General features: G+C 35.4%; 1 protein-coding gene across 1 annotated transcript in view; it reads left to right on the top strand.

The window, feature by feature from the left end:
* Nucleotides 1-22,077, top strand: part of LRP1B (LDL receptor related protein 1B) — a 1,749,164-nt gene that overhangs the window by 1,432,422 nt on the left and 294,665 nt on the right. The window contains exons 49-54 of the mRNA XM_064287257.1: nt 2,831-2,953; nt 5,770-5,889; nt 11,397-11,525; nt 14,647-14,769; nt 18,253-18,393; nt 19,499-19,686. Coding sequence (XP_064143327.1) covers nt 2,831-2,953; nt 5,770-5,889; nt 11,397-11,525; nt 14,647-14,769; nt 18,253-18,393; nt 19,499-19,686 — 824 coding nt within the window. The remainder of the gene's footprint in view (nt 1-2,830; nt 2,954-5,769; nt 5,890-11,396; nt 11,526-14,646; nt 14,770-18,252; nt 18,394-19,498; nt 19,687-22,077) is intronic.

The following is a 22,077-nucleotide window of genomic DNA, read 5'->3' on the forward strand; positions in this document are numbered from 1 at the left end:
TGGTCATTTCCCTCTTCCCATCCCACTGCTACACTCACTGTTGCCATGTTTAGTTGACATGCAATATATTTTTGAAATATTTTAAGAAATAATATTCACAGGTATTCTATGTACCAGCTTACACACACACACACACACACACATTACTATGAAGACCTGGAATTTTTAATAGTTCATAGTCTATTACTTGATTGGGCAGTAGAAAGTTTCTTGTTTCTGCTTAATGATGTGATGTCATTTGTGTCCCATCTGAGTTTGAAGAGGCTTGCTTCGCCCTCTGAGGAACTGGAGACCCATTAAGGCACCTGACTGTAGCTCACAACAGCTTTCACACCTATTTCTTTTGACTGTATTTTAATTATATAAAACATTTTTAAAGAATAATAGAAACATCATTTTGACTTATAGAACGTGAGCATTTAGATTTTTAATCCAATGTTCTTTCTAAGACAACACATTTTTCCCTTGTTTTGGCTGAAGATAAATTGTTAGATTATTTTAGAGACAACATATAAAAATATTTTAAACCAATAATCTATTTTCCCTTTTTTGTATGTGATTTTTATTTCTTTCTAGTATTAATGAACTATTTTTAAAGTTAACTTTCAACACTAATAGAGAATTGTGATTATATTGAAGAATAAGGAGAGGAATACCCATCCATGAAGCCTTATGAAACAGGTGAATAGAAAGGCAAGAAGCCAGTAGCAGATCATCATAAATTAGGTTTTGCCTAGGCAAAATCCCAGGTCTCTAGGCAGTGCAAACTGTTTGTGCTCCACTGCTAACCTAAAGGTTGGCAGTTTGAACCCACCCAGCAATACCTTGGAAGAAAAGGCATGATGATGTGGTTTTGATGAGATTACATCTCAGAAAACACTATGGAGCAGTTCTGCATGGGAATGCTATGAGTCAGAATCGAATCAATGGCATCCCACAACAATAACAGATAACAAGAAGAACTTTGATGTAAAGAACTTTCGATATTTTTTTGGTTTAATGGTGAATTCACTCAAAATTTATTTTCATCTTTAATTAGATGTACAAAAATGGCATTTTAAAATATAGACCAGGGAAGGATTTTTGTTATCTTAAACCAGTCATAATGGACCATTTTAGGGTGATTAGCACATACAGCCTAGGGCTTACTGCCTGATTAGCTATGGGCCAGTCAGTCTAAAACTATATAAACCTGAAGGTGCAAGGGCACAGAAGCCATCCAGTAAACAGAAAAATCCAGTATTTTATATGCCGTCTTGGGGGCTATAATATTAATATCCCAAAATTAAATTAATTTACAAAATAACTATACATTCTATTTTATCCTCCTGAAGGTATAACAGTTTTAGAGATTCTATTATACTTTGTTTTTTCCTTGAAATAGAGAGTAATTATTTAAATCCCATCAAAGCATTCTAAAAATGTAGGGCAGTAGGAATACCAAATACATACTTTTTCAGCAGACAAAGCCCTACCAATGTTTTTAGAATTTTATTTTTTTCTTGTTATAAATGTGGAATTAAGAATATTTTAGACTCACATATGATTCGTTGGCCTTAGGCTCACTCATTTTATTCTCATCTCAGTTATTGTACATTTTTTTTTATTTTTATTAACTAACCTCCACATTTTTTTTTTTTTCCTCCATTAATATCTTCTTTCTGTCCCAGAATCCAATCCAAGGTATCACGTTGCATTTATATCTGGACTTCCCGGTCTCCTCTGGCCTGTGACAGTTTCTGATTTTTCATGACCTTATTTCCTTATTTTTTATGGCCTTGGCTTTATTTATTTATTTATTAATAGTATTTTACTGTGTTTTTGGTGAAAGTTTACACCCCAAGTTAAGTTCCCGTTTGACAATTTCTACCCAAACTGATCAATGACATTAGTGACATTTTCCACAATGTATCAACATTCTTTTTGTGTCCTGGTTGTTCCAATTCCAGGACTCTAGTTTCACTGCCTCTTTGTCTTCTCATCTTTGCTTTGGATTAAATGTTGACCTTTTGGACTCAGAGATTTTTTATTTTAGTAGAGCACTGATCTGGTAATATCCTTAATCCATGCGTCACTCTGCTTTTCTACTAAAAGGTGATCTCAGAGGATAGTTTTGGTAAGGCTTAAAGAGTGTCTCAGGGCAGTCGGCTCAGGTAGTCCTCTGGTCTCAAGTGCTTTAAGCGAAAGTTTACAAATCAAGTCAGTCTCTCATACAAAAATTTCTATACACCTTGCTATATGCTCCTAAATGCTCTCTGCCTAATGAAACAGCCCACTCTTTCCATTCACTCTCCCTTTTCATGTCCATGCTGCCAGCTTCTGATCCCCTCTGCCTTCTCATCTCCCCTCCAACTAGGAGATCCCAACATAGTCTCAAGTGTTTACTTGATCCAAGAAGCTCACTCTGCACCAGGATCTTTTTCTATCCCATTGTCCAGTCCAATCCCTGTCTGAAGAGTTGGCTTTGAGAATGGCTCCTGTCCTGGGCGGGTCCTTCTAATCTCAGTCAGACCATTAAGTATAGTGTTTTTACGATAGGCTGGACATTTTTTAAAGAATTTGAGTTTCGTTCTGCATTTTTGCCCTAGCTAACCAGGATCTATTGTACCCCGGTCAGATTGGTCAGTGGTGGTACAGGTACCATCTAGTTCTATGACCTTGACATTCTTCAGGAGAACATCTCAGCTATTTCATATTTTGTATTTATGTTTGTTTGTTATTCATATCTTCCAGCTCATGGAATATTACTGTTTTGTATCTACCTATATTGCAGAAAGCTAAGGTTAATATAAATGATTAATTTGATGTTACATTCTATATTTTATCACAGTTCAAAACAAACACAAATGTGAAGAGAATTATTTTGGTTGTCCTAGTGGGAGATGCATTTTGAACACCTGGATATGTGATGGTCAGAAGGACTGTGAGGATGGAGTTGATGAATTCCACTGTGGTAAGATATTACATCTTGCTTTAGTCTTGCAAACTGTACCATTTGTATACTGATATTCTCTTACATAGGGATTTTATACAAAACATTGTTAACCAATTTTAGTATTTTTTTATTTTATCAAATAATTAAAAATGGTAAGAATTAGAATAGCATAGCAAAGACTACAATGAATAACAACAATCCCCCATTGTAGCCCTCTCTTCTAACCTTTTCTTTTTTTGTTATTTGAGTGGTTACCTCTGTCAATCTAAATGATACTCTTATACATTTCCTTCCTAATATATTAACATTAGTTGGTATTTACTGTATTTATTTTCTGTTATGAAGAATAAAGGTTTTGCTCACACCACTTATTATCCTTCCGCTCCGTTATTGCCAGCTATATATATTTTTTTTCTTAATTGAACTTTAGATGAAAGTTTACAGAACAAACTAGTTTCCCATCAGTTAGTACACACATTGCTGTGTGACGTTGTTAACAACCCCACAATATGTCAACACTCTCCCTTCTCAACCCTGGGTTCCCTATTAGCAGCTGTCCTCTTCCCTCCTACCTTCCAGTCCCTGCCCCAGGACTGGTGCGGTGCGCCCCTTTAGTCTTGTTTTATTCAATGGGCTTGTTCAATCTTTGGCTGAAGGTTGAACCTCAGGAGTGACTTCATTACTGAGCTGAAAGGGTGCCCGGGGGCCATACTCTCAGGGCTTCTCCAGTCTCTGTTAGGCCAGCAAGTTTGGTCTTTCTTTTTGAGTTAGAATTTTGTTCTACATTTTTCTGCAGCTCTGTCCAGACCCTCTATTGTGATCCCTGTCAGAACAGTCAGTGGTAGCTGGGCTTCATCTAGTTGTACCGGACTCAGTCTGGTGGAGATGTGGTCCGTTAGTCCTTTGGACTAATCTTTCCCTCATGTCTTTAGTTTTCTTCATTCTTCCTAACTCCCGAAGGGGTGAGACCACTGGCCTATCCTAGATGGCCGCTCAAAGGCTTTAAAGACCTCAGATGCTACTCACCAAAGTAGAATGTAGAACATTTTCTTTATAAACTATGCTATGCCAATTGAGGTCGATGTTCCCCGAGAGCCAGCTACATTATTATTATAAAATTTTCTATTAATTTCAAGAGTAATTTAAAGTAATATTCTCAAACTTCCGTTTCTTCAGACTCTCACCCCTCCCCCTCTAGCTTCTAATTTCTGTATGTGCATTTAATTTCACATTGTCAAGGTAAGAAAACACTTTATAATTTATTTTTAAAATTTATAGATTTTGTAACTTCTAGGCCAAAAAAAAAATTCTGTAGGGAAACAAACGTATATTCACTATTTTAATGCAAATAACCTACATTGTGGTAAATAGACAGAGTAGAAAAAATATTAAAAGTGGGTCTTCAGTGAAATGTCAAACTCCCCCAAAAGTAAATGTCATCATGAAATGCGAAGGTGCATCCTGTTTGATTAAGATGCTATATATCTTTACATTAGGGCAAAATCCTGAACAAGGCTAACAGAGAACTGTAAAAATAGTTTATGCAGATTCATAATTTCTGATTAGAGAACCATTTTATGATTGTATGCTCCTTAATATTTTTTTCAACCCCATCCCCTTTTCACAGGTCATCTAGTTAAACATTTTAAACACTATATTTTGAACACTTTTGTGTAATTTGGGAGGATTTTATTTTTGGATTTTTTAATGATAAATATACTGGTCAGAGGGACAGACTGTGGGTGGTGGAGCCAATCAAGTCAAACCCATTGCCCGACAAGTCAATTCTGACACATAGCAACCCTATAGGACCGAGTAAAACTGCCCCATAAGTCTTCCAAGCAGCTGCTGGAATCGAACTGCTGAATTTTATGGTTACCAGCCAAGTTCTTAACCACCAGCACACAAAATTGGCATTGGAAATAAATTACAAATTAAGTTCCTGATTGGTGCAAACAATTAACAGTTAACACTCTCAGCTGATGAATGAAAGGTGGAGGTTCTAGTCCACCCAGAGACGCCTCAGAAGAAAGTCCTAGCAATCTACATCTGAAAAATCAGCTATCGAAAATCCTACGGAGCACAGTCCTACTCTCACATGCATGAGTCAAAATTGGCTTGACTGCCACTTTTATCATTATTATTATTTTTTACTATTATAAACACATAATTTGGTAATAAATTGCCTACTACCATGCCAATGAATTTTGGTGTTATTCATCAGGTAAAATAAACTCAAGTATTTCCAAGGGAAATATATAAAAACATTCAATGTGTTAAGTAAAATAGACACTAAACTGTCTTGTCATCAAACTAAAACCTCCTGGTCACCTCATCTTTAAAGATGCATTGCCAAACGTAAAACAGCCAGTCAACACTTAGGAAGGAAACATATTTGCTGGACAGTCTACCATAGTGTGATCTTGCCTAAAATGTATTTTTTCTCTGTTTGTTAAAAGCTTTAGATGACTAGACCACACCTGGAATTTTTATTTTATGTCTGTACACTACACTTAAAAATAAAATGAGAAACTGGAATATGCTCAGAAGAAAGCGACCAATGTGATGACTAGCTTAAAGTCAAACCCTGTGAGAATCATGTCGAAGGAATAGTAGTTGTTTACCTTGGAAGCTCAGAGGGAATGTGCAAGCTGTTGTCAAAATTTTATAGAGCTGTCACAGAGAAGAGAAATTTGGCTTGTTTTATTATGAGATGGTTGATTCTAGGAAAGTCTAGGGACAAACTTTCTCACTGTGAGATATGTCCTAAGATGGTCTCAAATAATTTTTGTTTTTCCTTTGCACCTAAAACAAATATTCTTTTTGTTTTCCAGATTCTTCTTGTTCTTGGAATCAGTTTGCTTGTTCTCCACAAAAATGTATTTCTAAATACTGGATTTGTGATGGAGAGGATGATTGTGGGGACGGATTAGATGAGAGTGACAGCATTTGTGGTGAGTTTTGGTTCTTTTCTTGTGTGTTCTCATTCAGTTACTAGGCCTATAGCATATGTAGTCTATCATTTTTGACATACATAAAACTTTATCTTGTACTTTTTAAAAACTTAACATTAAATTTATAAACGCATTTCTATGTAGCTATTTTTATTTGCATTGCCACCTATTAGTTTACTATTTTGATATACATGTTATTATTCTACAGTTAGGATTTTTTCTGATTATGCCTGAAAGGAATATATTACCACACATTACTGCTAGTTTTCAGTGACTTTCTTGGGATACATCCTGGTGATTGGGATTACCACTTCAAATGGTTGATTTTTTTTTTTTTTTTTAACTCTTGAAGTGTATTGCCAAATTGCCCTTCAAAAAACCTAGAAAACCCAGTGCTGTCGAGTCGATTCCGACTCATAGCAACCATATAGGACAGGGTAGAACTGCCCCATAGCGTTTCCAAGGAGCAAGCACCTGGTGGATTTGAACTGGTGACCCTTTGGTTAGCAGCCGTAGCCCTTAACCACTACTCTACCAAAATTTCCTAAGCACTGTACTAATCTATAATGCCACAAGCTACATGCTCTGTGTGTGTGTTATAGTTGTCATTATTACTGCATTGTTTTAAGTGAGAAATAAAGAGCCTTTTGTGTATGATTGTAAAATGCACTTTAAAATTCACCTTTAGAGGAACAGAGGTATTTATGTCAAACTTCTATCGCCTGCTCTACACTAACTACAAAGTTGGTACTTTTAATAATTGAAAACATTTTATATTTAGTTTAAATGGAATTATTTACTGAATCTTTCAAGAAGTAAAAGAAGAAAGCAATTTAATCTCTCATAAAGTGATAACATTGGCCAGGCACTCTACTAATCTATCTACCTATTTGTCTGTCTGTCTGCCTGCCTGCCTGTCTGTCTAGCTATAATCTATTATCTATCTGATTTATTTCTATATATATGTCTGTATCTAAAGATATATATTCTTCACTCATTACATTAGTTTTTTTGGTAGCTGTTATGCTTATTTTAGACAGAAAGGAACCTGAGTCATAGAGTAAGGTGCATGAATAGAGTTGAGTTTACTTAGCACCTCTTTAAAATTTTAGGATTTTTGGTCTGTTATTTAGCCACTACCTATAGGGTCGCTATGAGTTGGAGTTGACTCAACGGCACAGGGCTTGGGGTTTGTATGGAGAGAGAAGTAGCATTTTATAGTGCTCAAGCTAAATGTAAGTTCTCTGTAAATAATGTAAAATTGGAGATACCTCTGAAAACAATTTATTTTCTTGTATTTAATCCATTCAAAGTCTACTTGTTATTTACACAGTTGAAATAGTTTAGCATTATAAGCAGATAAAAATAAATATAGAAAGGTCAATATCAAAAAACACTGAAAGTAAACAAACAAGCAAAAACAGTAATCAATTAGGTAAGTGACCAGTCTCTTTAACCACTTTATTTTCTTTGATGTTAAAAGTTTCTTTAATTTTACAAAAGGCTACTTATTTACAAAGAGTCGAGCAAGCTCCCAGTGTGTAAAACCATTTTTCTTTTGATGCTTTGTTTAACCCTACACTAACCAGAGTGTACATAGTATAGAGAAGGGGCAAAGTTTCTATTATCATACAGAATTTCTCCATTGTCTGCATTTCTCCAGCTGCTTGATCCTGGGCAAGTTTACGCTATTCCTCATTCCTCAAGTTCCTTACCTATGAAAGGGGTACAAAAAGATCTATATATCATAACTATGTTGTGACCATAGAGCATGGCCAATGTGCAGTACATTAATAAGTTTATTCCTATACTCCTTTGTCCTGCTTTCTTCTAAACAACTAACTAGCTGCCATTTAGTGGATTCCAACTCATGGCAACTTTGTGTGTGTCAGAGTAGGACTTTCAATGACTGTGATCTTTTTGAAGAAGATTGCTAGTTCTTTCTTCCTAGATGCCCATGAGTGGATTCGAACTGCCAACCTTTCGTTTAGTAGTCAGGCTCTTAACCATTTGTGCCACCCAGGGATTCCTCTATTTCTCCTAAACTGCCCCCCTTTTTTCAAGGTGCTATTGCCACGTCTATATCTATCAGTGTCCTGACAAAAAAGGATTAAAATAGGAAAGGCAATGACAGCATTCACCTGTGAAAACACTTAGTCTATTTAATTAATTACAGGCTATATTTTATATATTAACTACCCAGCTAGCGACATATGAAAAAAAATAGAGCCTTCGACTACACACTAGTCAATGAACTGAATGTTTTAAAACTGCAAAGGAAGCTATAAATAATTCATTTTGTTGGTTATCAACCTTTGGTATACAAAAGATCCTTCTCAGAAATCTGCTAAAAAAAAAAAAAAGTGTTTTTCAATCCCTACCTCCAAATATTCTGATGTGGGATGAAAATATATACATTCTTAATAAACGCATAGTGATTCTGACTTGGGAATGTGATAATCCCACTTTGAAAAGCATAATCTAGTCCAACTCCATCATTTAGTAGATGAAGAAAGAGAAACTCATGGAAGTTAATATATTTTCCTGAGCTCACTTAGCTAATTGCCATGGCAGAGCTAGGGCCAGAAATCAGAATTCCGAAATCCTGAGTGGAATAGCTACTATTACTAATCAGATGTTGTATCTGAGCATGTGCACAAGATGGAACTAGTGGAATCCCTGCAGTCTATCTTCCTTCTCCAATGGGATTTTTCTCCCCTGAGGAAGGTAGTTCATCTCCAGATGGCAATGGTAACTATGAATGCAGCCATGAGTTTTTTCCTTGGCCTATTTTCTTCCCAGTTGATTATGATGTTTTGGCATGTTCTTAACACAGATCTTTCAAATGTTATCAAGGGAGTCAGAAAATTAGCAGCAAAGAGCCCTATGCTATTTTATATCTTTTATTATATCTTAGTGATTATCTAGTCAGACACCTCATTTTACAGATAGGGAAACTCAAACACTAGCCTTCTTCAAGGTTGTACAGAATTAGGATTCTCAACTCCCAGATCGGTGCTATTTCTATTATAACTACCTTGAGAACAAATTTGGAGTGATAATACAATATGAGAATAAATTGGAACGATAATAAGAAAGTAGACAAGGAGTTTTACATTCTTCAAGATTTCCTTAATAGAATGCAATTTATTTTTTTTTAAATCTCAAGCTAAATAATAAAAATATAACAGAAATTAAAGCATTGACTTGAGCATATAATAAAGAATATGACACTTTATATTATTTTTTATGACAAGCTTGAAAAGATAGAGAACAAAGAGGAATAATATAAAAATGATTTCTGTAGGAAGAGAACTTTTTTTATAGAAGGTACTAAAGACATAATAATAGGCAGCAAATAAATTCATTTTTTAAGTGAAAGTAACATTTATTTAATAAATTTCTTTTTTCTGAATTCTTCCCATAGTAGATACCATTATAAACCTCATTTCTATTAACGTACTGATACTCAGTCAAAGAGAAAATCTGAATTACATGGGAACTTTTTTGGCAGTCACTCTTCATCCCATTTTCCAGCTAAGGTATGTGTCAGGGACAGGCTATTTATGTTAGAAAACACCATTGCCATCCATATTGAAAACTTGCCATCGTAAAGCATTTTCTGCTCACAGCAACCCTATTGCTGAAAAGTGAGAAAAGATTGAGAATCCGATTAAAGCAAGTCGGTCACTGCTTTAAATGTTCGGAAACAAATATTTCTCAACAACCTAATCAATCATATTTTCTTCCTGTAGATACGAAAATATTTTTGAATAATTCTAAAAATATGTTTTTTAACATCAATCCTGGGCAGCTTTTGGTCACAGGAAAGTGCAATTAAAAAAAAAAAAGTTAGATTTGAGGTCATGTTACTGATTTACAAAGCATATATTTTCTATAGAACAAACAAGCAAATAAACCATTCAGTATATATAACTGTACTCGTGGCTAGGGAAACATTACCAGTGATCATTATCTAGTTTTATATGGCTACTTTATGCTCATTTAATGGAACAAGAAGAGACCACCTAAGACCTTTGAATTTAACATTTGAAAAACATCATCATGCAACTAAAACAAAAAAAAAAAAAAATTAAACCAAACCCGTTACTGTTCAGTCAATTCCAACTCATAGCAACCCTATAGGACATAGTAGACCTGCCCCATACGGTTTCCAAGGAGGTTGTGGTGTATTCGAACTGCCCACCTTTTTGTTAGCAGCCATAGCTCTTAACCACTACACCTCGTGCAACTAAATGGACACTGAATTGAAAGAGCAAAGGTAGACTTTGTTGATTAAGTATATAAAACAAATGGAATATGAATACGTTTATTTGTTTCAGCAAAACAAAGTAGGGAGTAATAGTAATGACATTAGTGGTAAAAGAAGACCCTTAGAAATCAGAAGGGTTTCAGACTACCAGCTCAGCATGTAACACTCTTTGCAACTAGTGACTTTCTACAGGCTTTTCAACTTCTCAAAGCCTCAGTTTCCTCACCTGTGAAATGAGACTAGTAATAGTTCCCTTGATGGGGTTATTGTGAGGATTAAATGAATTAATATGCAGAGTGATTAGCACATATTAAGTGATTGAAATGCAGTTATGATGATCACCCTCCTTATTAGTTCTGTGTTTTGAAATGTTATCCACTTAGTTTATTCATAATACTATGACAATTCTATGCTTTGCTACATTTTACAAGGAGAAAAGATATGATTTTCTACCAAGTAGCTTTAAGAAATGTAACACTTGTGTCTTAGTCATGTAGTGGTGCCATAACAGAAACACCACAAATGGATGGCTTTGACAAAGAGAAATTTATTTTCTCACAGTCTAGTAGGTTACATGTCCAAATTTAAGGCCCTGGCTCTAAGGGGAAGTCTTTCTCCCTCTGTCAGCTCTGGAGGAAGGTCCTTATCCTCAATCTTCCCCTGGTTGAGTTGCTTCTCAGACGCAGGGACCTCATGTCCAAAGGATGCACTCTGCTCCTGGTGCTGCTTTCTTGGTGGTATGAGGTCCCCCGATCTCTGCTTGCTTCCCTTTCCTTTTATCTCTTGAGAGAAAAAGGAGGTGTAGGCCACACCTCAGGGAAACTCCCTTTACTTTGGCTCAGGGAGGTGACCTGAGTAAGGATGGTGTTACAATCCCACACTAATCCTTTTAACCACAGGCAGAGATTATGATTTAAAAAAAAAATGATTTATAGCATAGGAAAATGACAAAATGGGAGGACAACCACACCTGGCCGAACCAAGTTGACACATATTTTGGGCTACACAATTCAATCCGTTACAACTTGCAATTAGCAAGGCATGTATTCTTAGAGGGAACTGTGTAGTTGTCTAAAGAGCAAAAATAATGTTTGGCGATTCCAAAAAACTACAATTTCTTCTTTGTAAGGAACGTTTTTCTGTTCCACCTCCTTTCCATAAAAAAAATGTAAATCACAGATCTTTCCCAGTGGACAGGCAGTGATTTCAATGGCATTTCTTCTTTGGGTTTTAGGTGCTATAACCTGTGCTGCCAACATGTTTAGCTGCCAGGGCTCCCATGCCTGTGTGCCCCGACACTGGCTTTGTGATGGTGAAAGGGACTGTCCAGATGGAAGCGACGAGCTCTCCACAGCGGGCTGCGGTAAGACCAAAGCTTGCTTGACGTCTATAGCAAAATAAACAAAGAAAAAAACAAACAAAAAAAAAACCTGCAGCATCCTCGTATGTTTGGTTTTGGTAGCACTTGACCATGTCACATTTTCCCTCACATTCCTAATCCCAGAGCTCACAGGCACTGTCAGAATTAATCAGGTCGGACGTTGGTATCACAAGAGTTCAACAAACCCTCTAACCACCGTTCAAAGTGTTTCAAACATGCGCAGTGGGATTACCCATTTGAAATCCATTTTGATAAGCACAGATTTATCATTTCGCTTCTGAGATAATATTGCTAATGGATGCGTGTGTGTGTGTGTGAATACGATGAGTTTATTTTCTTTTTAGTGCCTTTTTTCTCCCCGTGAGGGCTTTAAGTTTACCTATTACAGATGCTCTGTAAATGGCTGCTCTGATCCTAAATAACTACTGATCAGAAGGTCAGTAAACACCTATTAGTCCTAGGATAGGGCGTTAACCTTGGGTCAGGTAAAAATAGTATTGATACAGCAGAAAGAAGCTGGGGAATCAGAGGAACACCTTCCGAGGTCAGACCATTTACTAAGTTTTTGACTTTATATCACCTCAGGAAGTTTTCAGGGAATTACTCAGTAGTAAAAATTTAGATAAATTTCTTGCTAGAGGACTAAACATTTGAATGCAGATCCAAGGTCACAGAAGGGATCTATTGGAGCTGAGCAATATATCAGAAACAGTGCTATGAACTCTGCTCTTTGAAGTGAAGTCTGAAATCCTTTCTCCCATGATCCGCCTTTATGTTTTTAAAACATTGTGCCTTCATTGGGGATGGGTAAAGCAGAAGAGAACAAAGAAAACTTTAAGGCAGGCATATTTGCGCAGAAAGCATGCTGTTGTTGTAGAACAATTCACTTTGATCTTGAAACTGATATGTGTATCTCTAAAGGTCAGTGGGGCCACTGAGGGCTACATAATAAAGGATTATGCATCAATTCAGGGATCCAGATGGTCCCAGTATGCTGTTGCTATTTTAGCAAGCTAACACTCCAGGAGGCATATTAACACTTTTGGACCGCAAGGGTACTATTAAGTACATTATGCTAAAATACAACAGATAGTTCTCAAGTGATGGGAAAGTGTTAATGCCACATAAGTCTCTGCTGCTCAGTGTATTAAAGAATAATTTATTTTTAGAATTGGCATAATTCACTTGAGTTATACAAGCTGTCACACAGTTCAAAGGTAGAGAAATTATTAGTAACTCTAGGTTTAATTTTTATTATGATGGACATTTTTGAAAATGCTGCTCCTATGTGGATTCCATATAGTTTTTGAAAATATATTTGTTGAAATAAATTATACCCAGAGTCTTTTTTGTTTGACCTATGGTCTACGTCGGTCATTACTAAGTTGAAAGCAGAAATTTCTGTCCTTACGGAGTATGGGGCAGTCTGGGGCAGGGACATGTAAAAAAGAATAGGCATGCTATAGATAGGTAAATAAAAGAACAATTTATTGTTAGGATGATGTATATATATAAAAAAAAATACTAGGTCATCACAAAGAAATATTACAGAATAAAGCCTGGAAGCCTAATGGAAGAATTTCAAGAAAAAAGTGATAACATTATCCGAGTCTTGAAAGAAAAAGAGAAGAAAGATGTTCCAGGTAGAGGGAACATAGAGGGAAGGGTATGGAAGGCATTGCATTTTTTCCAGTGTCTATTATATGTCAGTTGATGTGGTAGGTGCTTTTATTTTATTATTGAATTCTCCCGATATCTCAGTGAAGTGTTTTGGGGGATCTGATAAAAGTAGTTATACAGATATGAATTTGAATAACACCTAAGAATTTAATTTATTGAATACCTAAAACGAGCTGCTCCTTTTCACATATGTTACCTATTCTTAGAAGAAATCTACCAGGTAAACATTAGTATCGCCATTAAACAGATAAAGAAACAGATGCCCCGAGAAGGATCTGAAGGATATAAGAGTCACTTTCTTCAGAGTCCTTTCCAATATCCAGAAACCCTGGTGGCATAGTAGTTAAGTGCTATGGCTGCTAACCAGTTCAAATGACCAGCCACTCCTTGGAAACTCAATGGGGCAGTTCTACTCTGTCCTATAGAGTCGCTATGGGTTGGAATTGACTCAATTTGTAATTTTTTTTTTCCCCCAGTATCCTACAGTGATATATAGCAGATTTTTGGCATTCAAAGTCCCTCAAATCTTACCCTATGCTACAAGATAAGCTAGATCTATCATAGGATTTGCCCTGTAAATGTAAAAAATATATTTTAAAAAAAAAACTACAACAGTCTTTTAATTTAAAAGACTCTTTCAAATCTCTAATGATTCCATGTGTACAGTATTAAAGGTGTTTATTTTCTCTGTGCAAGTTACCTGTTTTTGAACTTTCATTGAAATTTTATTGCACATTTTGATCAACCATTTTTCCCACTGGTAGGACATTTGCTAGAGTCTGGTTACATGAGTTGGTATTCCTAGTTTTGTGTGGTGGGATTCATCACAACACAAATCTTACTTTACGTAATCTAAGACCCGACTCTTGAAGTCACCCAAGCCTAATTTTCTTCTTAAGAACAATAACTTTCTTAGCCCTCTTGATTTCCTTTTCACCTCCATCATGAGCATTAGCACTTGGTTATCTTTTCAGGACGACTTCTCACAAGGAAGGAATGTTTTTATCACTTTACTAAGATGACTACAGGCATGAGTAGAGGGGGAAAAAAAGCCACATTATTATATTTGAGTGATTTTTCTTCTCATATATGAACCTTTGAATTCGTCCCCCAGCAAACTTAACACATTGCTAAATTGCCTGAATTTACTCTGATATGATGAAATGAATCATATGAAAACTTTGAATGTTTTATGTATATATATATACACACACATTAAATATTACACTATAAAATATTAATATTTTATAATATAATATATTTTATATTATACTATATAACAAATTAGAATATTACCTTATCTGACATATTAAAAACTGAGCTAAGTTTTTTTTCCGAGTGCCTATGAATTATTTCCCATACTCCTAAGATGAAGATAAAATGTGTGCTCATCTAACTTTATTTTTTGTGATGTCTTTCTCAGCCCCCAATAATACGTGTGATGAGAATACTTTCATGTGCCGTAATAAAGTCTGCGTTCCCAAACAATTTGTTTGTGACCATGATGATGACTGTGGAGATGGCTCCGATGAGTCCCTGCAGTGTGGTAAGTGTATCGAAACCTTCCACTGAAGAGACGCTTTAGCTGCGGAAGAGTTTTTTAAAATGACTCAGGTGGTGTATAAACACATAACCAAAACAGAAATAAACACATTTCTTGGTGTCGCTAATGACAGGTAAATTCTGTAATACGCAGGCCACATATAATCTCTTTAAGCTCTAGCATAATTACACATTTATTTGGAAATCATGTCTACTTGTAATATATTCTTATCAGGTACCATATGGAAAACTTTATAAAAAGTGTCTTTGGTTTTAAGTACCTGGAAGAAAGGAATTTTTCCTTAAAAGACAATATATGGCTGACTTGTTCCATCTGAAAGACAAATCAAATATCTCAGTGAGAAAAAAAGAATATAATTTAACTTCAGAATTTTCAGAAAAATTGGATACTTAACATTTTCCTTCATGTTACTTTTTTTTGCATATGCATTGATTTGTTAAAATTTAATCTTATTATCATGAAATTTATATTGTCATTATATGTATTTATCTTGCCATTATATATACTATATATGCATGTATGCATATATGTGTGGAGCCCTGGTGGCAAAGTGGTTAAGAGCTTTGCCTGCTAACCAAAAGGTTGGCAGTTCAAACCCACTACTCACTCCTTGGAAATCCTACGGGACAGTTCTACTCTGTCCTATAGGGTCACTATGTGTCAGAAATGACTTGACAGCAATGGGTTTAGTTTTTGGTTTTATATATATATATATATATATATATATTTATTATACATATATATATAACTTTTGTGGTAAAAATCAGTATATTTAAAAGCCACGTTGAAGTTGAAATCCTATGTGAACCTAGTGTTTTTGGAAAGTAGTTAAATGCATACATGAATAAACGTAAAAGTAAAAGCTGTGGAATCCAAATATACCCAAGGAAAGTGGTATAATTTGTGGCCTCCTTTGCCCTCCCTGTTACTGCTGAGGGCACAGAGGCCATCCGAACTCAATGGGTCCTTGTCTGTCTCTTGTAAGAATACACAGAGGAGACAATTTTGGATTCAACTCTAACAGGTTTACTTTACTTGTGACAAGTAAAAGGAGTCAGAGGGGGCTCATGCTGCTCCAAAAATCTTACTCGGAAAGGGGGGCAAAGCTAGAGCTTATTTGGGTTCGGTGGAGACAATAGAGTAATGAATATTTAGTGGGTTTCTTTCAAGGGGCAGGCACTTCTCAGAATGGCAGTGCACACTAATTAGGCTGCACACACATCTGGAACCCCACTGATATTCAAGATGGGGTCCTCTCCACAGCCCTTGGCATTACTTATTATGGGATGTAGTACAGACGCACTTATCTTCGGCACTACATTCTCCCTCTTCTGTGGGCTACGGAAGGTCAAACAGCGGTCACACTTTGCTCCTCTGTGCATGTGGAGCCTGTAAAAGGGGGAAGGGGCTAGAAAAACACCAAGAAAAAAAAGGAGGTAGTAATACACGGATTGTTGTAACACTATTTCATGTTGGCCGAGTGTGGTCCCTGTTTGCTCAACTTTTAGATGGTGGTCTTTTTAACAGCTCTTTTGTTCGGCCAGCACAGTTAACCCTATCTGAAACCCGGATGGCATAGTGGTTAAGTGCTACAGCTGCTAACCAAGAGGTCAGCAGCTCAAATCCGCCAGGCACTCCTTGGAAACTCTATGGGGCAGCTCTACTCTGTTCTTTAGGGTCACTATGAGTGGGAATCGACTCGACGGCAGTGGGTTTGGGTTTGGGTTTTTGGTCTCACCTGTGCATTGTCTATATGCTTTGCCTTTGATATGAAACTCTGAAATCAGTAGGTATCAGTTTTTATGGTCATTTCCACCATTAAATTGTTTGTTTATTGTGATATTTTAAAAGCTATACAAATCACTAGCCAAGCTGTAAATCTGAAGCAGAGTTATGTCTGATTAAATACCTCTTCTCTGTTAGAGACTATATTTAAGTGATATGGATATGAGTAAGTCTGAGGTCCCACTTGAAGATATCACAGACAAACAGAATAGTGACAATACAATATAACAATACATATATATATATATTGTCCCATGGGAATAAGAATCACAGTACCTGGGATCTGAGCAGAGAAAACAATTCTTGAGGAGCCACTAAACAACAAAAGCAGGGAATGTTAATCAGATGGGTGTGTATTTTGATTCTGAGAGCACAACGTGGAAATTATGAGCATGGAACCTGAAGCTTTCTCACTTACTAGATGTGTGACATTCTTCAAATAGAAATAACTGTGCTTAACTCTAAGGGCTTATTAAGTGAATCGAATGAGTCAATATTTGTAAACATTTAGAGCAGGTCCTAGCGCTTAGTAAATTCTACATGTATCTGAAAAACCAACAAATAGTACAAAGACTTGTAATTTGGTATGGTTGAGGAATAGCAACTAGTCTCTTTTGAGATAATTTGAAGTTAGTTGTGTTGAAACTAGATTCTGAAAAACCTGAAATAAAATATTAAAGAATTTGGATTTAACTATGGCTCTCCAAGGCCACCACACATGTTGAAATGGGAAAATGGCATGATGAAATTTATGGTCAGCAGAGTAAAGAAATGATATAATCAAGTGTTTTTTCTCCAAGGCCACCACACATGTTGAAATGGGAAAATGGCATGATGAAATTTATGGTCAGCAGAGTAAAGAAATGATATAATCAAGTGTTGTTTTTTTTTTCCCCCCATTGGAAATTTGCTTAAATGAAAATTAAACCATAAAAATCTCACCCTTTCTCTCCAAAAGCAAAATATTTGTCCAGACTTGCCAGAGAGTTTCTAATAGAAATGATATTATAACTTCCAATCTAGAACTTCATAATATCCAAAATCAAATGAATTTTAGTTACAGATGATCATAGATATGGACATTAACAAATGAGAGTTTGATTCTGTGGCTCAAATAAAGTTTTTAATGACATTAAGTATCAATGCAAAGAATAATTACAATTTTTTTGTTTTACAAATTAATTTTTTTATTTTTCCTCATTTTTAACAATTTCTTTACACTTTAAATGTCACTTTCCTACACAAAACTATGGCATTACAATGTCAAAGAATTAACATTATAACTCAACTATCATAATAATAGATCTTGTCACTTTATCCATAAAAATATTTACTACTAGCTTTTATTATTTTTAGTTTCTGATCTAAAGAAAACCTCTAGAACATAGATAATAGGTGAACAGAGATGGTGTTTTCAATAGTGTTACACTCTTGTTTGCTCACCTAAGAACAATGACAGTACCTTGTTTATAACTTTTATTTCTGGACTTCAAACTTAGTGTCCAACTACAAATATCTCTTGTAAATGTGACTGTTGCTACAGAAAGAAATGAAAAACATACCCTACAGGAGGTATGGGTAATCCATAAGATTAATAGAATGTAGTGCCCACTGAAGGGAAGATGTTTAAATGAGTATTTATTATATGAATCAGTCAAATGTTTATTTCTTTGTTTCTAGGATACCGACAGTGTAGTGTAGAGGAATTTAGTTGTGCTGATGGGAGATGTCTTTTAAATACTCAGTGGCAGTGTGATGGAGACTTTGACTGCCCTGACCATTCTGATGAAGCACCTTTAAATCCAAAGTGCAAAAGTGCAGGTACAGACAATATAATAATATGATATTTATTTTAAAAAAATTCTAGCGGCAAGATTTTTACTTGGATTTTCAGTCTAGTATTATATTCAGTGAGAGAAAATGCAAATAAGTAAGCACATGAATTTTCTAATCGTGCCATACAGAATTCTAGTATTCAACTATGTTTTGAAACTAGGTTTAGAAATTTAAGCTTGTGCCAAAAATATGAGGATTTGAGTCAATGATTCTAATCAATCCCTCCTCCCCCCAAATCATGTTGATCTTAATTTTTTTTTTACTATATATCTTATGTGAAGATAGTTTTCCTCTATGAGCCTATTTGAAAATTCAAACATAAAAGAAATTGATATTTGCTGAGAAATTAAGTCTGTATTATTCATACTTAGGCAAAATGAAATGAATTACATATCACTTAATCAGAAACATATATGTAGTCAACTTTGGCCCATTTATTACTTCAATTCAATAATGACTGAATACGTAGTCGCATATTTTATAATAACTCAACTATTTTTTCTCATATAGCTTACATGTTAATAAGTTTTCTTTTAGCATGTATGATAGTGAGTAATGACCAAATCATCAGGTTATGAGGAGCTGCAAGACCTGAATTCCTTTCCATAGCTATATTTGGCAAAGCTATTATTCACCACAAATGGCCTTTTTACGCCCTGACTTAAAAAATGTCAATGTTATATTTCTAGGAAGAAAGAATTTAGGAATATCTACCTACTCTGGCTTCTTAATTTTTAGTGACATACAGTTTCTCAGAGACCTATGGCTTGAGGAAATGTCAAACTATCATTACACTTTTGAACTAATTTTTCACAGTACAGATTAAGACAGATATTCCATTAATTTTACTATAGATGCTTATTTTGATTGTTACTTTTTATGGTAAAGTGAAATTTGCTATAAATACTAGACATTATAGTTTGCTATATTTTATATATAAATATTATACTGAGTATAAAGCATGCTATATGTACATATGTTTATAATTTTTGACAGATAAGTTATCGTGTTTGTGAATGTTTTCAACAATTGTAGTATAAAACAGTGGCATGCTCTTTATGTTCCATTTGTTTTATTTTTGTTTTTCCAGAACAGTCATGCAACAGTTCATTTTTTATGTGCAAAAATGGCAGGTGCATTCCCAGTGGAGGTCTTTGTGACAATAAGGATGACTGTGGTGATGGCTCAGATGAGAGAAACTGCCATATAAATGAATGTTTGAGTAAGAAAGTCAGTGGATGTTCTCAGGATTGTCAGGACCTTCCTGTCGGTTACAAGGTAGGTACTCATCAGTAATAACAAGTTAGATGATACATTAAAATTTGAGATCAAGAAAACTGTTTAATCCAACATAGTTGTAAAACTTGAAGGGCATCATAATATTGTAAACTATTTAAAAAGAGAGGGTATATGTAAGGAAACAATAATAATAATGTGGTATAAAAATTATGAAAATACAGTCAAAAAGACAAAAAAATTCAACTTATTCTTAAATATATTCAGTCCATAATAAAAAAAGCAAGGTAAGACCAGTGTTTAGTGAATATTATTGTTGTTAGTTGCCGTCAGTTGGCTCTGACTCATGACAACCTTGTGTATAACAGAGCAAACATTGTCCATTGATGCAGCCGTTGTCTGACTCACTGAAGATTTCCTTCATTTTCATTGTCTCTCTTCTTTACCAACCATGATGTCCTTTTCTAGCAGTTGGCCTTTCCTGAAGACATGTCCACAGTGAGTGAGCCAAAGTCTCACCACGCTCACTTCTAAGGAGCATTCTAGTTGTGTTTCTTCTAAGGCTGATTTGTTCACTCTTCTGACAGTCTAGTGTATATTTGATATTCTTCACAAACACCACAATTCAGCTGCATCAGTCCTTCCTCTCTCAATGTCCAGCTTTCACATGTATATGAAGTGATTGAAAAGACCATAGTTCCTGATTACTACTATATTAATAGCTGAAAAAATATGAATGCAACTGTCAATTTCCATTTCCCTCATTTTCTCTCTCATGCATTTTTGAAGTGAAATGGAGACCACAACACAGAAGAATACAATATTTTGCATATATGCAGGGTGGAAAAGAGAAGATAAAAAAAAATGAATTATTAGGACTGAGTATTGTCACATTAAAAATAAATCATACCTAACATCCTAATTGCTTTTTGTTAGGACCGTTTGCCTGCAGAGGGTGATTCACTGACAAAATTGATTGACAGAAATAGCTGCTGAAAATATATCCATTTCAATATGTTAGAATAATGGATGCAAGCTAAAAAAATGTTAAAATTTAAAGATTTAAAGTTGTGCACTAGGTTTAAAATCAGTTATGTAAGTGTGGAAAAACCTCAGTATGAACAATGCATTTGAAAATTAGTGTTTTTAACTCAGGCATACCTCTAACTGAATAAAAGTAGGGCATGGCTTAGGTAAAACATAGAGTCAGTCTAATGCCAGTTAGACCATTACAGTGGTTAGACTTAGTTCTAAGGTGTGCACTGATCAGAACTCACCTGAGGTACTGTGCACATATGTGGATGTGGCACTTTAAGAGGAAGGAGGAATCTAAAGTAGAGTGTATAAGGATTTATAAATCCAGAAGCACAAGGGGTCAAATTGAGACTAAAGAGAATTAGAACAATTTTTGTGGGAGAGACAAAGTAAGACCTTGAGTATATCTCTCCTGGATTTAGAGACCATCTCAATAATAGATTTGATCCCTTGAACACTAATAACTGAAGACCAGATGAATTGTGGAATGACATCATACATGAAGAAAGCAAGAACTGATTAAAAAGACAGGGTAGAAAGAAAAGATTAAAACCGATGCCAGAAGAGCCTCTTGGAACTCACTCTAGAATTTACAGTAGCTAAAGCAAAAGACAAAACGAAGAAATGATGAAGTAAAAGAGCTGAACAGAAGATTTCAAATGGTGGCTCAAGAAGACAAAGTAAATTATTATAATGAAATGTGCAAACACTTGGAGCTAGAACACCAAAAGGGAAGAACACAGTCGTCATTTCTGAACCTGAAAGAACTAAAGAAAAAATTCAAGCCTCAAGTTGCAATATTAAAGGATTCTATGGGCAAGATACTGAACAATGCAGGAAGCATCAAAAGAAGATGGAAGGCATACACAGTTACTGTACCAAAAAGAACTGGTCAATGTTCAACCATTTCAGAAGGTAGCATATGATCAAGAAAAATGGCACTGAAGAAGAGGTCCAAGGTGCACTAAAGACATTAGCGAAGGCTCCAGGAATTGACGGAATACCAGTTGAGATGTTTCAAAAAATAGATGCAGTGCTAGAAGTGCTTACTCATCTATGCCAAGAAATTTGCAAGACCGCTACCTGGCCAACCAGCTGGAAGAGATCCATTTTTATGCTTATTCCAAAGAAAGGTGATCCAACAGAATGACAAAATTATCAAAGAATACCACTAATATCATATGCAAGTAAAATTTTCCTGAATATCATTGAAAGCAGTTGTAGCAGTAAACCACAGAGAACTGCCAGAAATTCAAGCTGGATTCAGGAGATGACGTGGAATGAGGGATAGCATTGCTGATGTAAGATGAATCCTGACTGAAAGCAGAGAATACCAGAAAGATGTTTACCTGTGTTTTATTGACTATGCAGAGGCATTTGTCTATGTGGATCATAACA

This window comes from Loxodonta africana, chromosome 6, assembly GCF_030014295.1.
Source record: "Loxodonta africana isolate mLoxAfr1 chromosome 6, mLoxAfr1.hap2, whole genome shotgun sequence".
Taxonomy (NCBI): domain Eukaryota; kingdom Metazoa; phylum Chordata; class Mammalia; order Proboscidea; family Elephantidae; genus Loxodonta; species Loxodonta africana.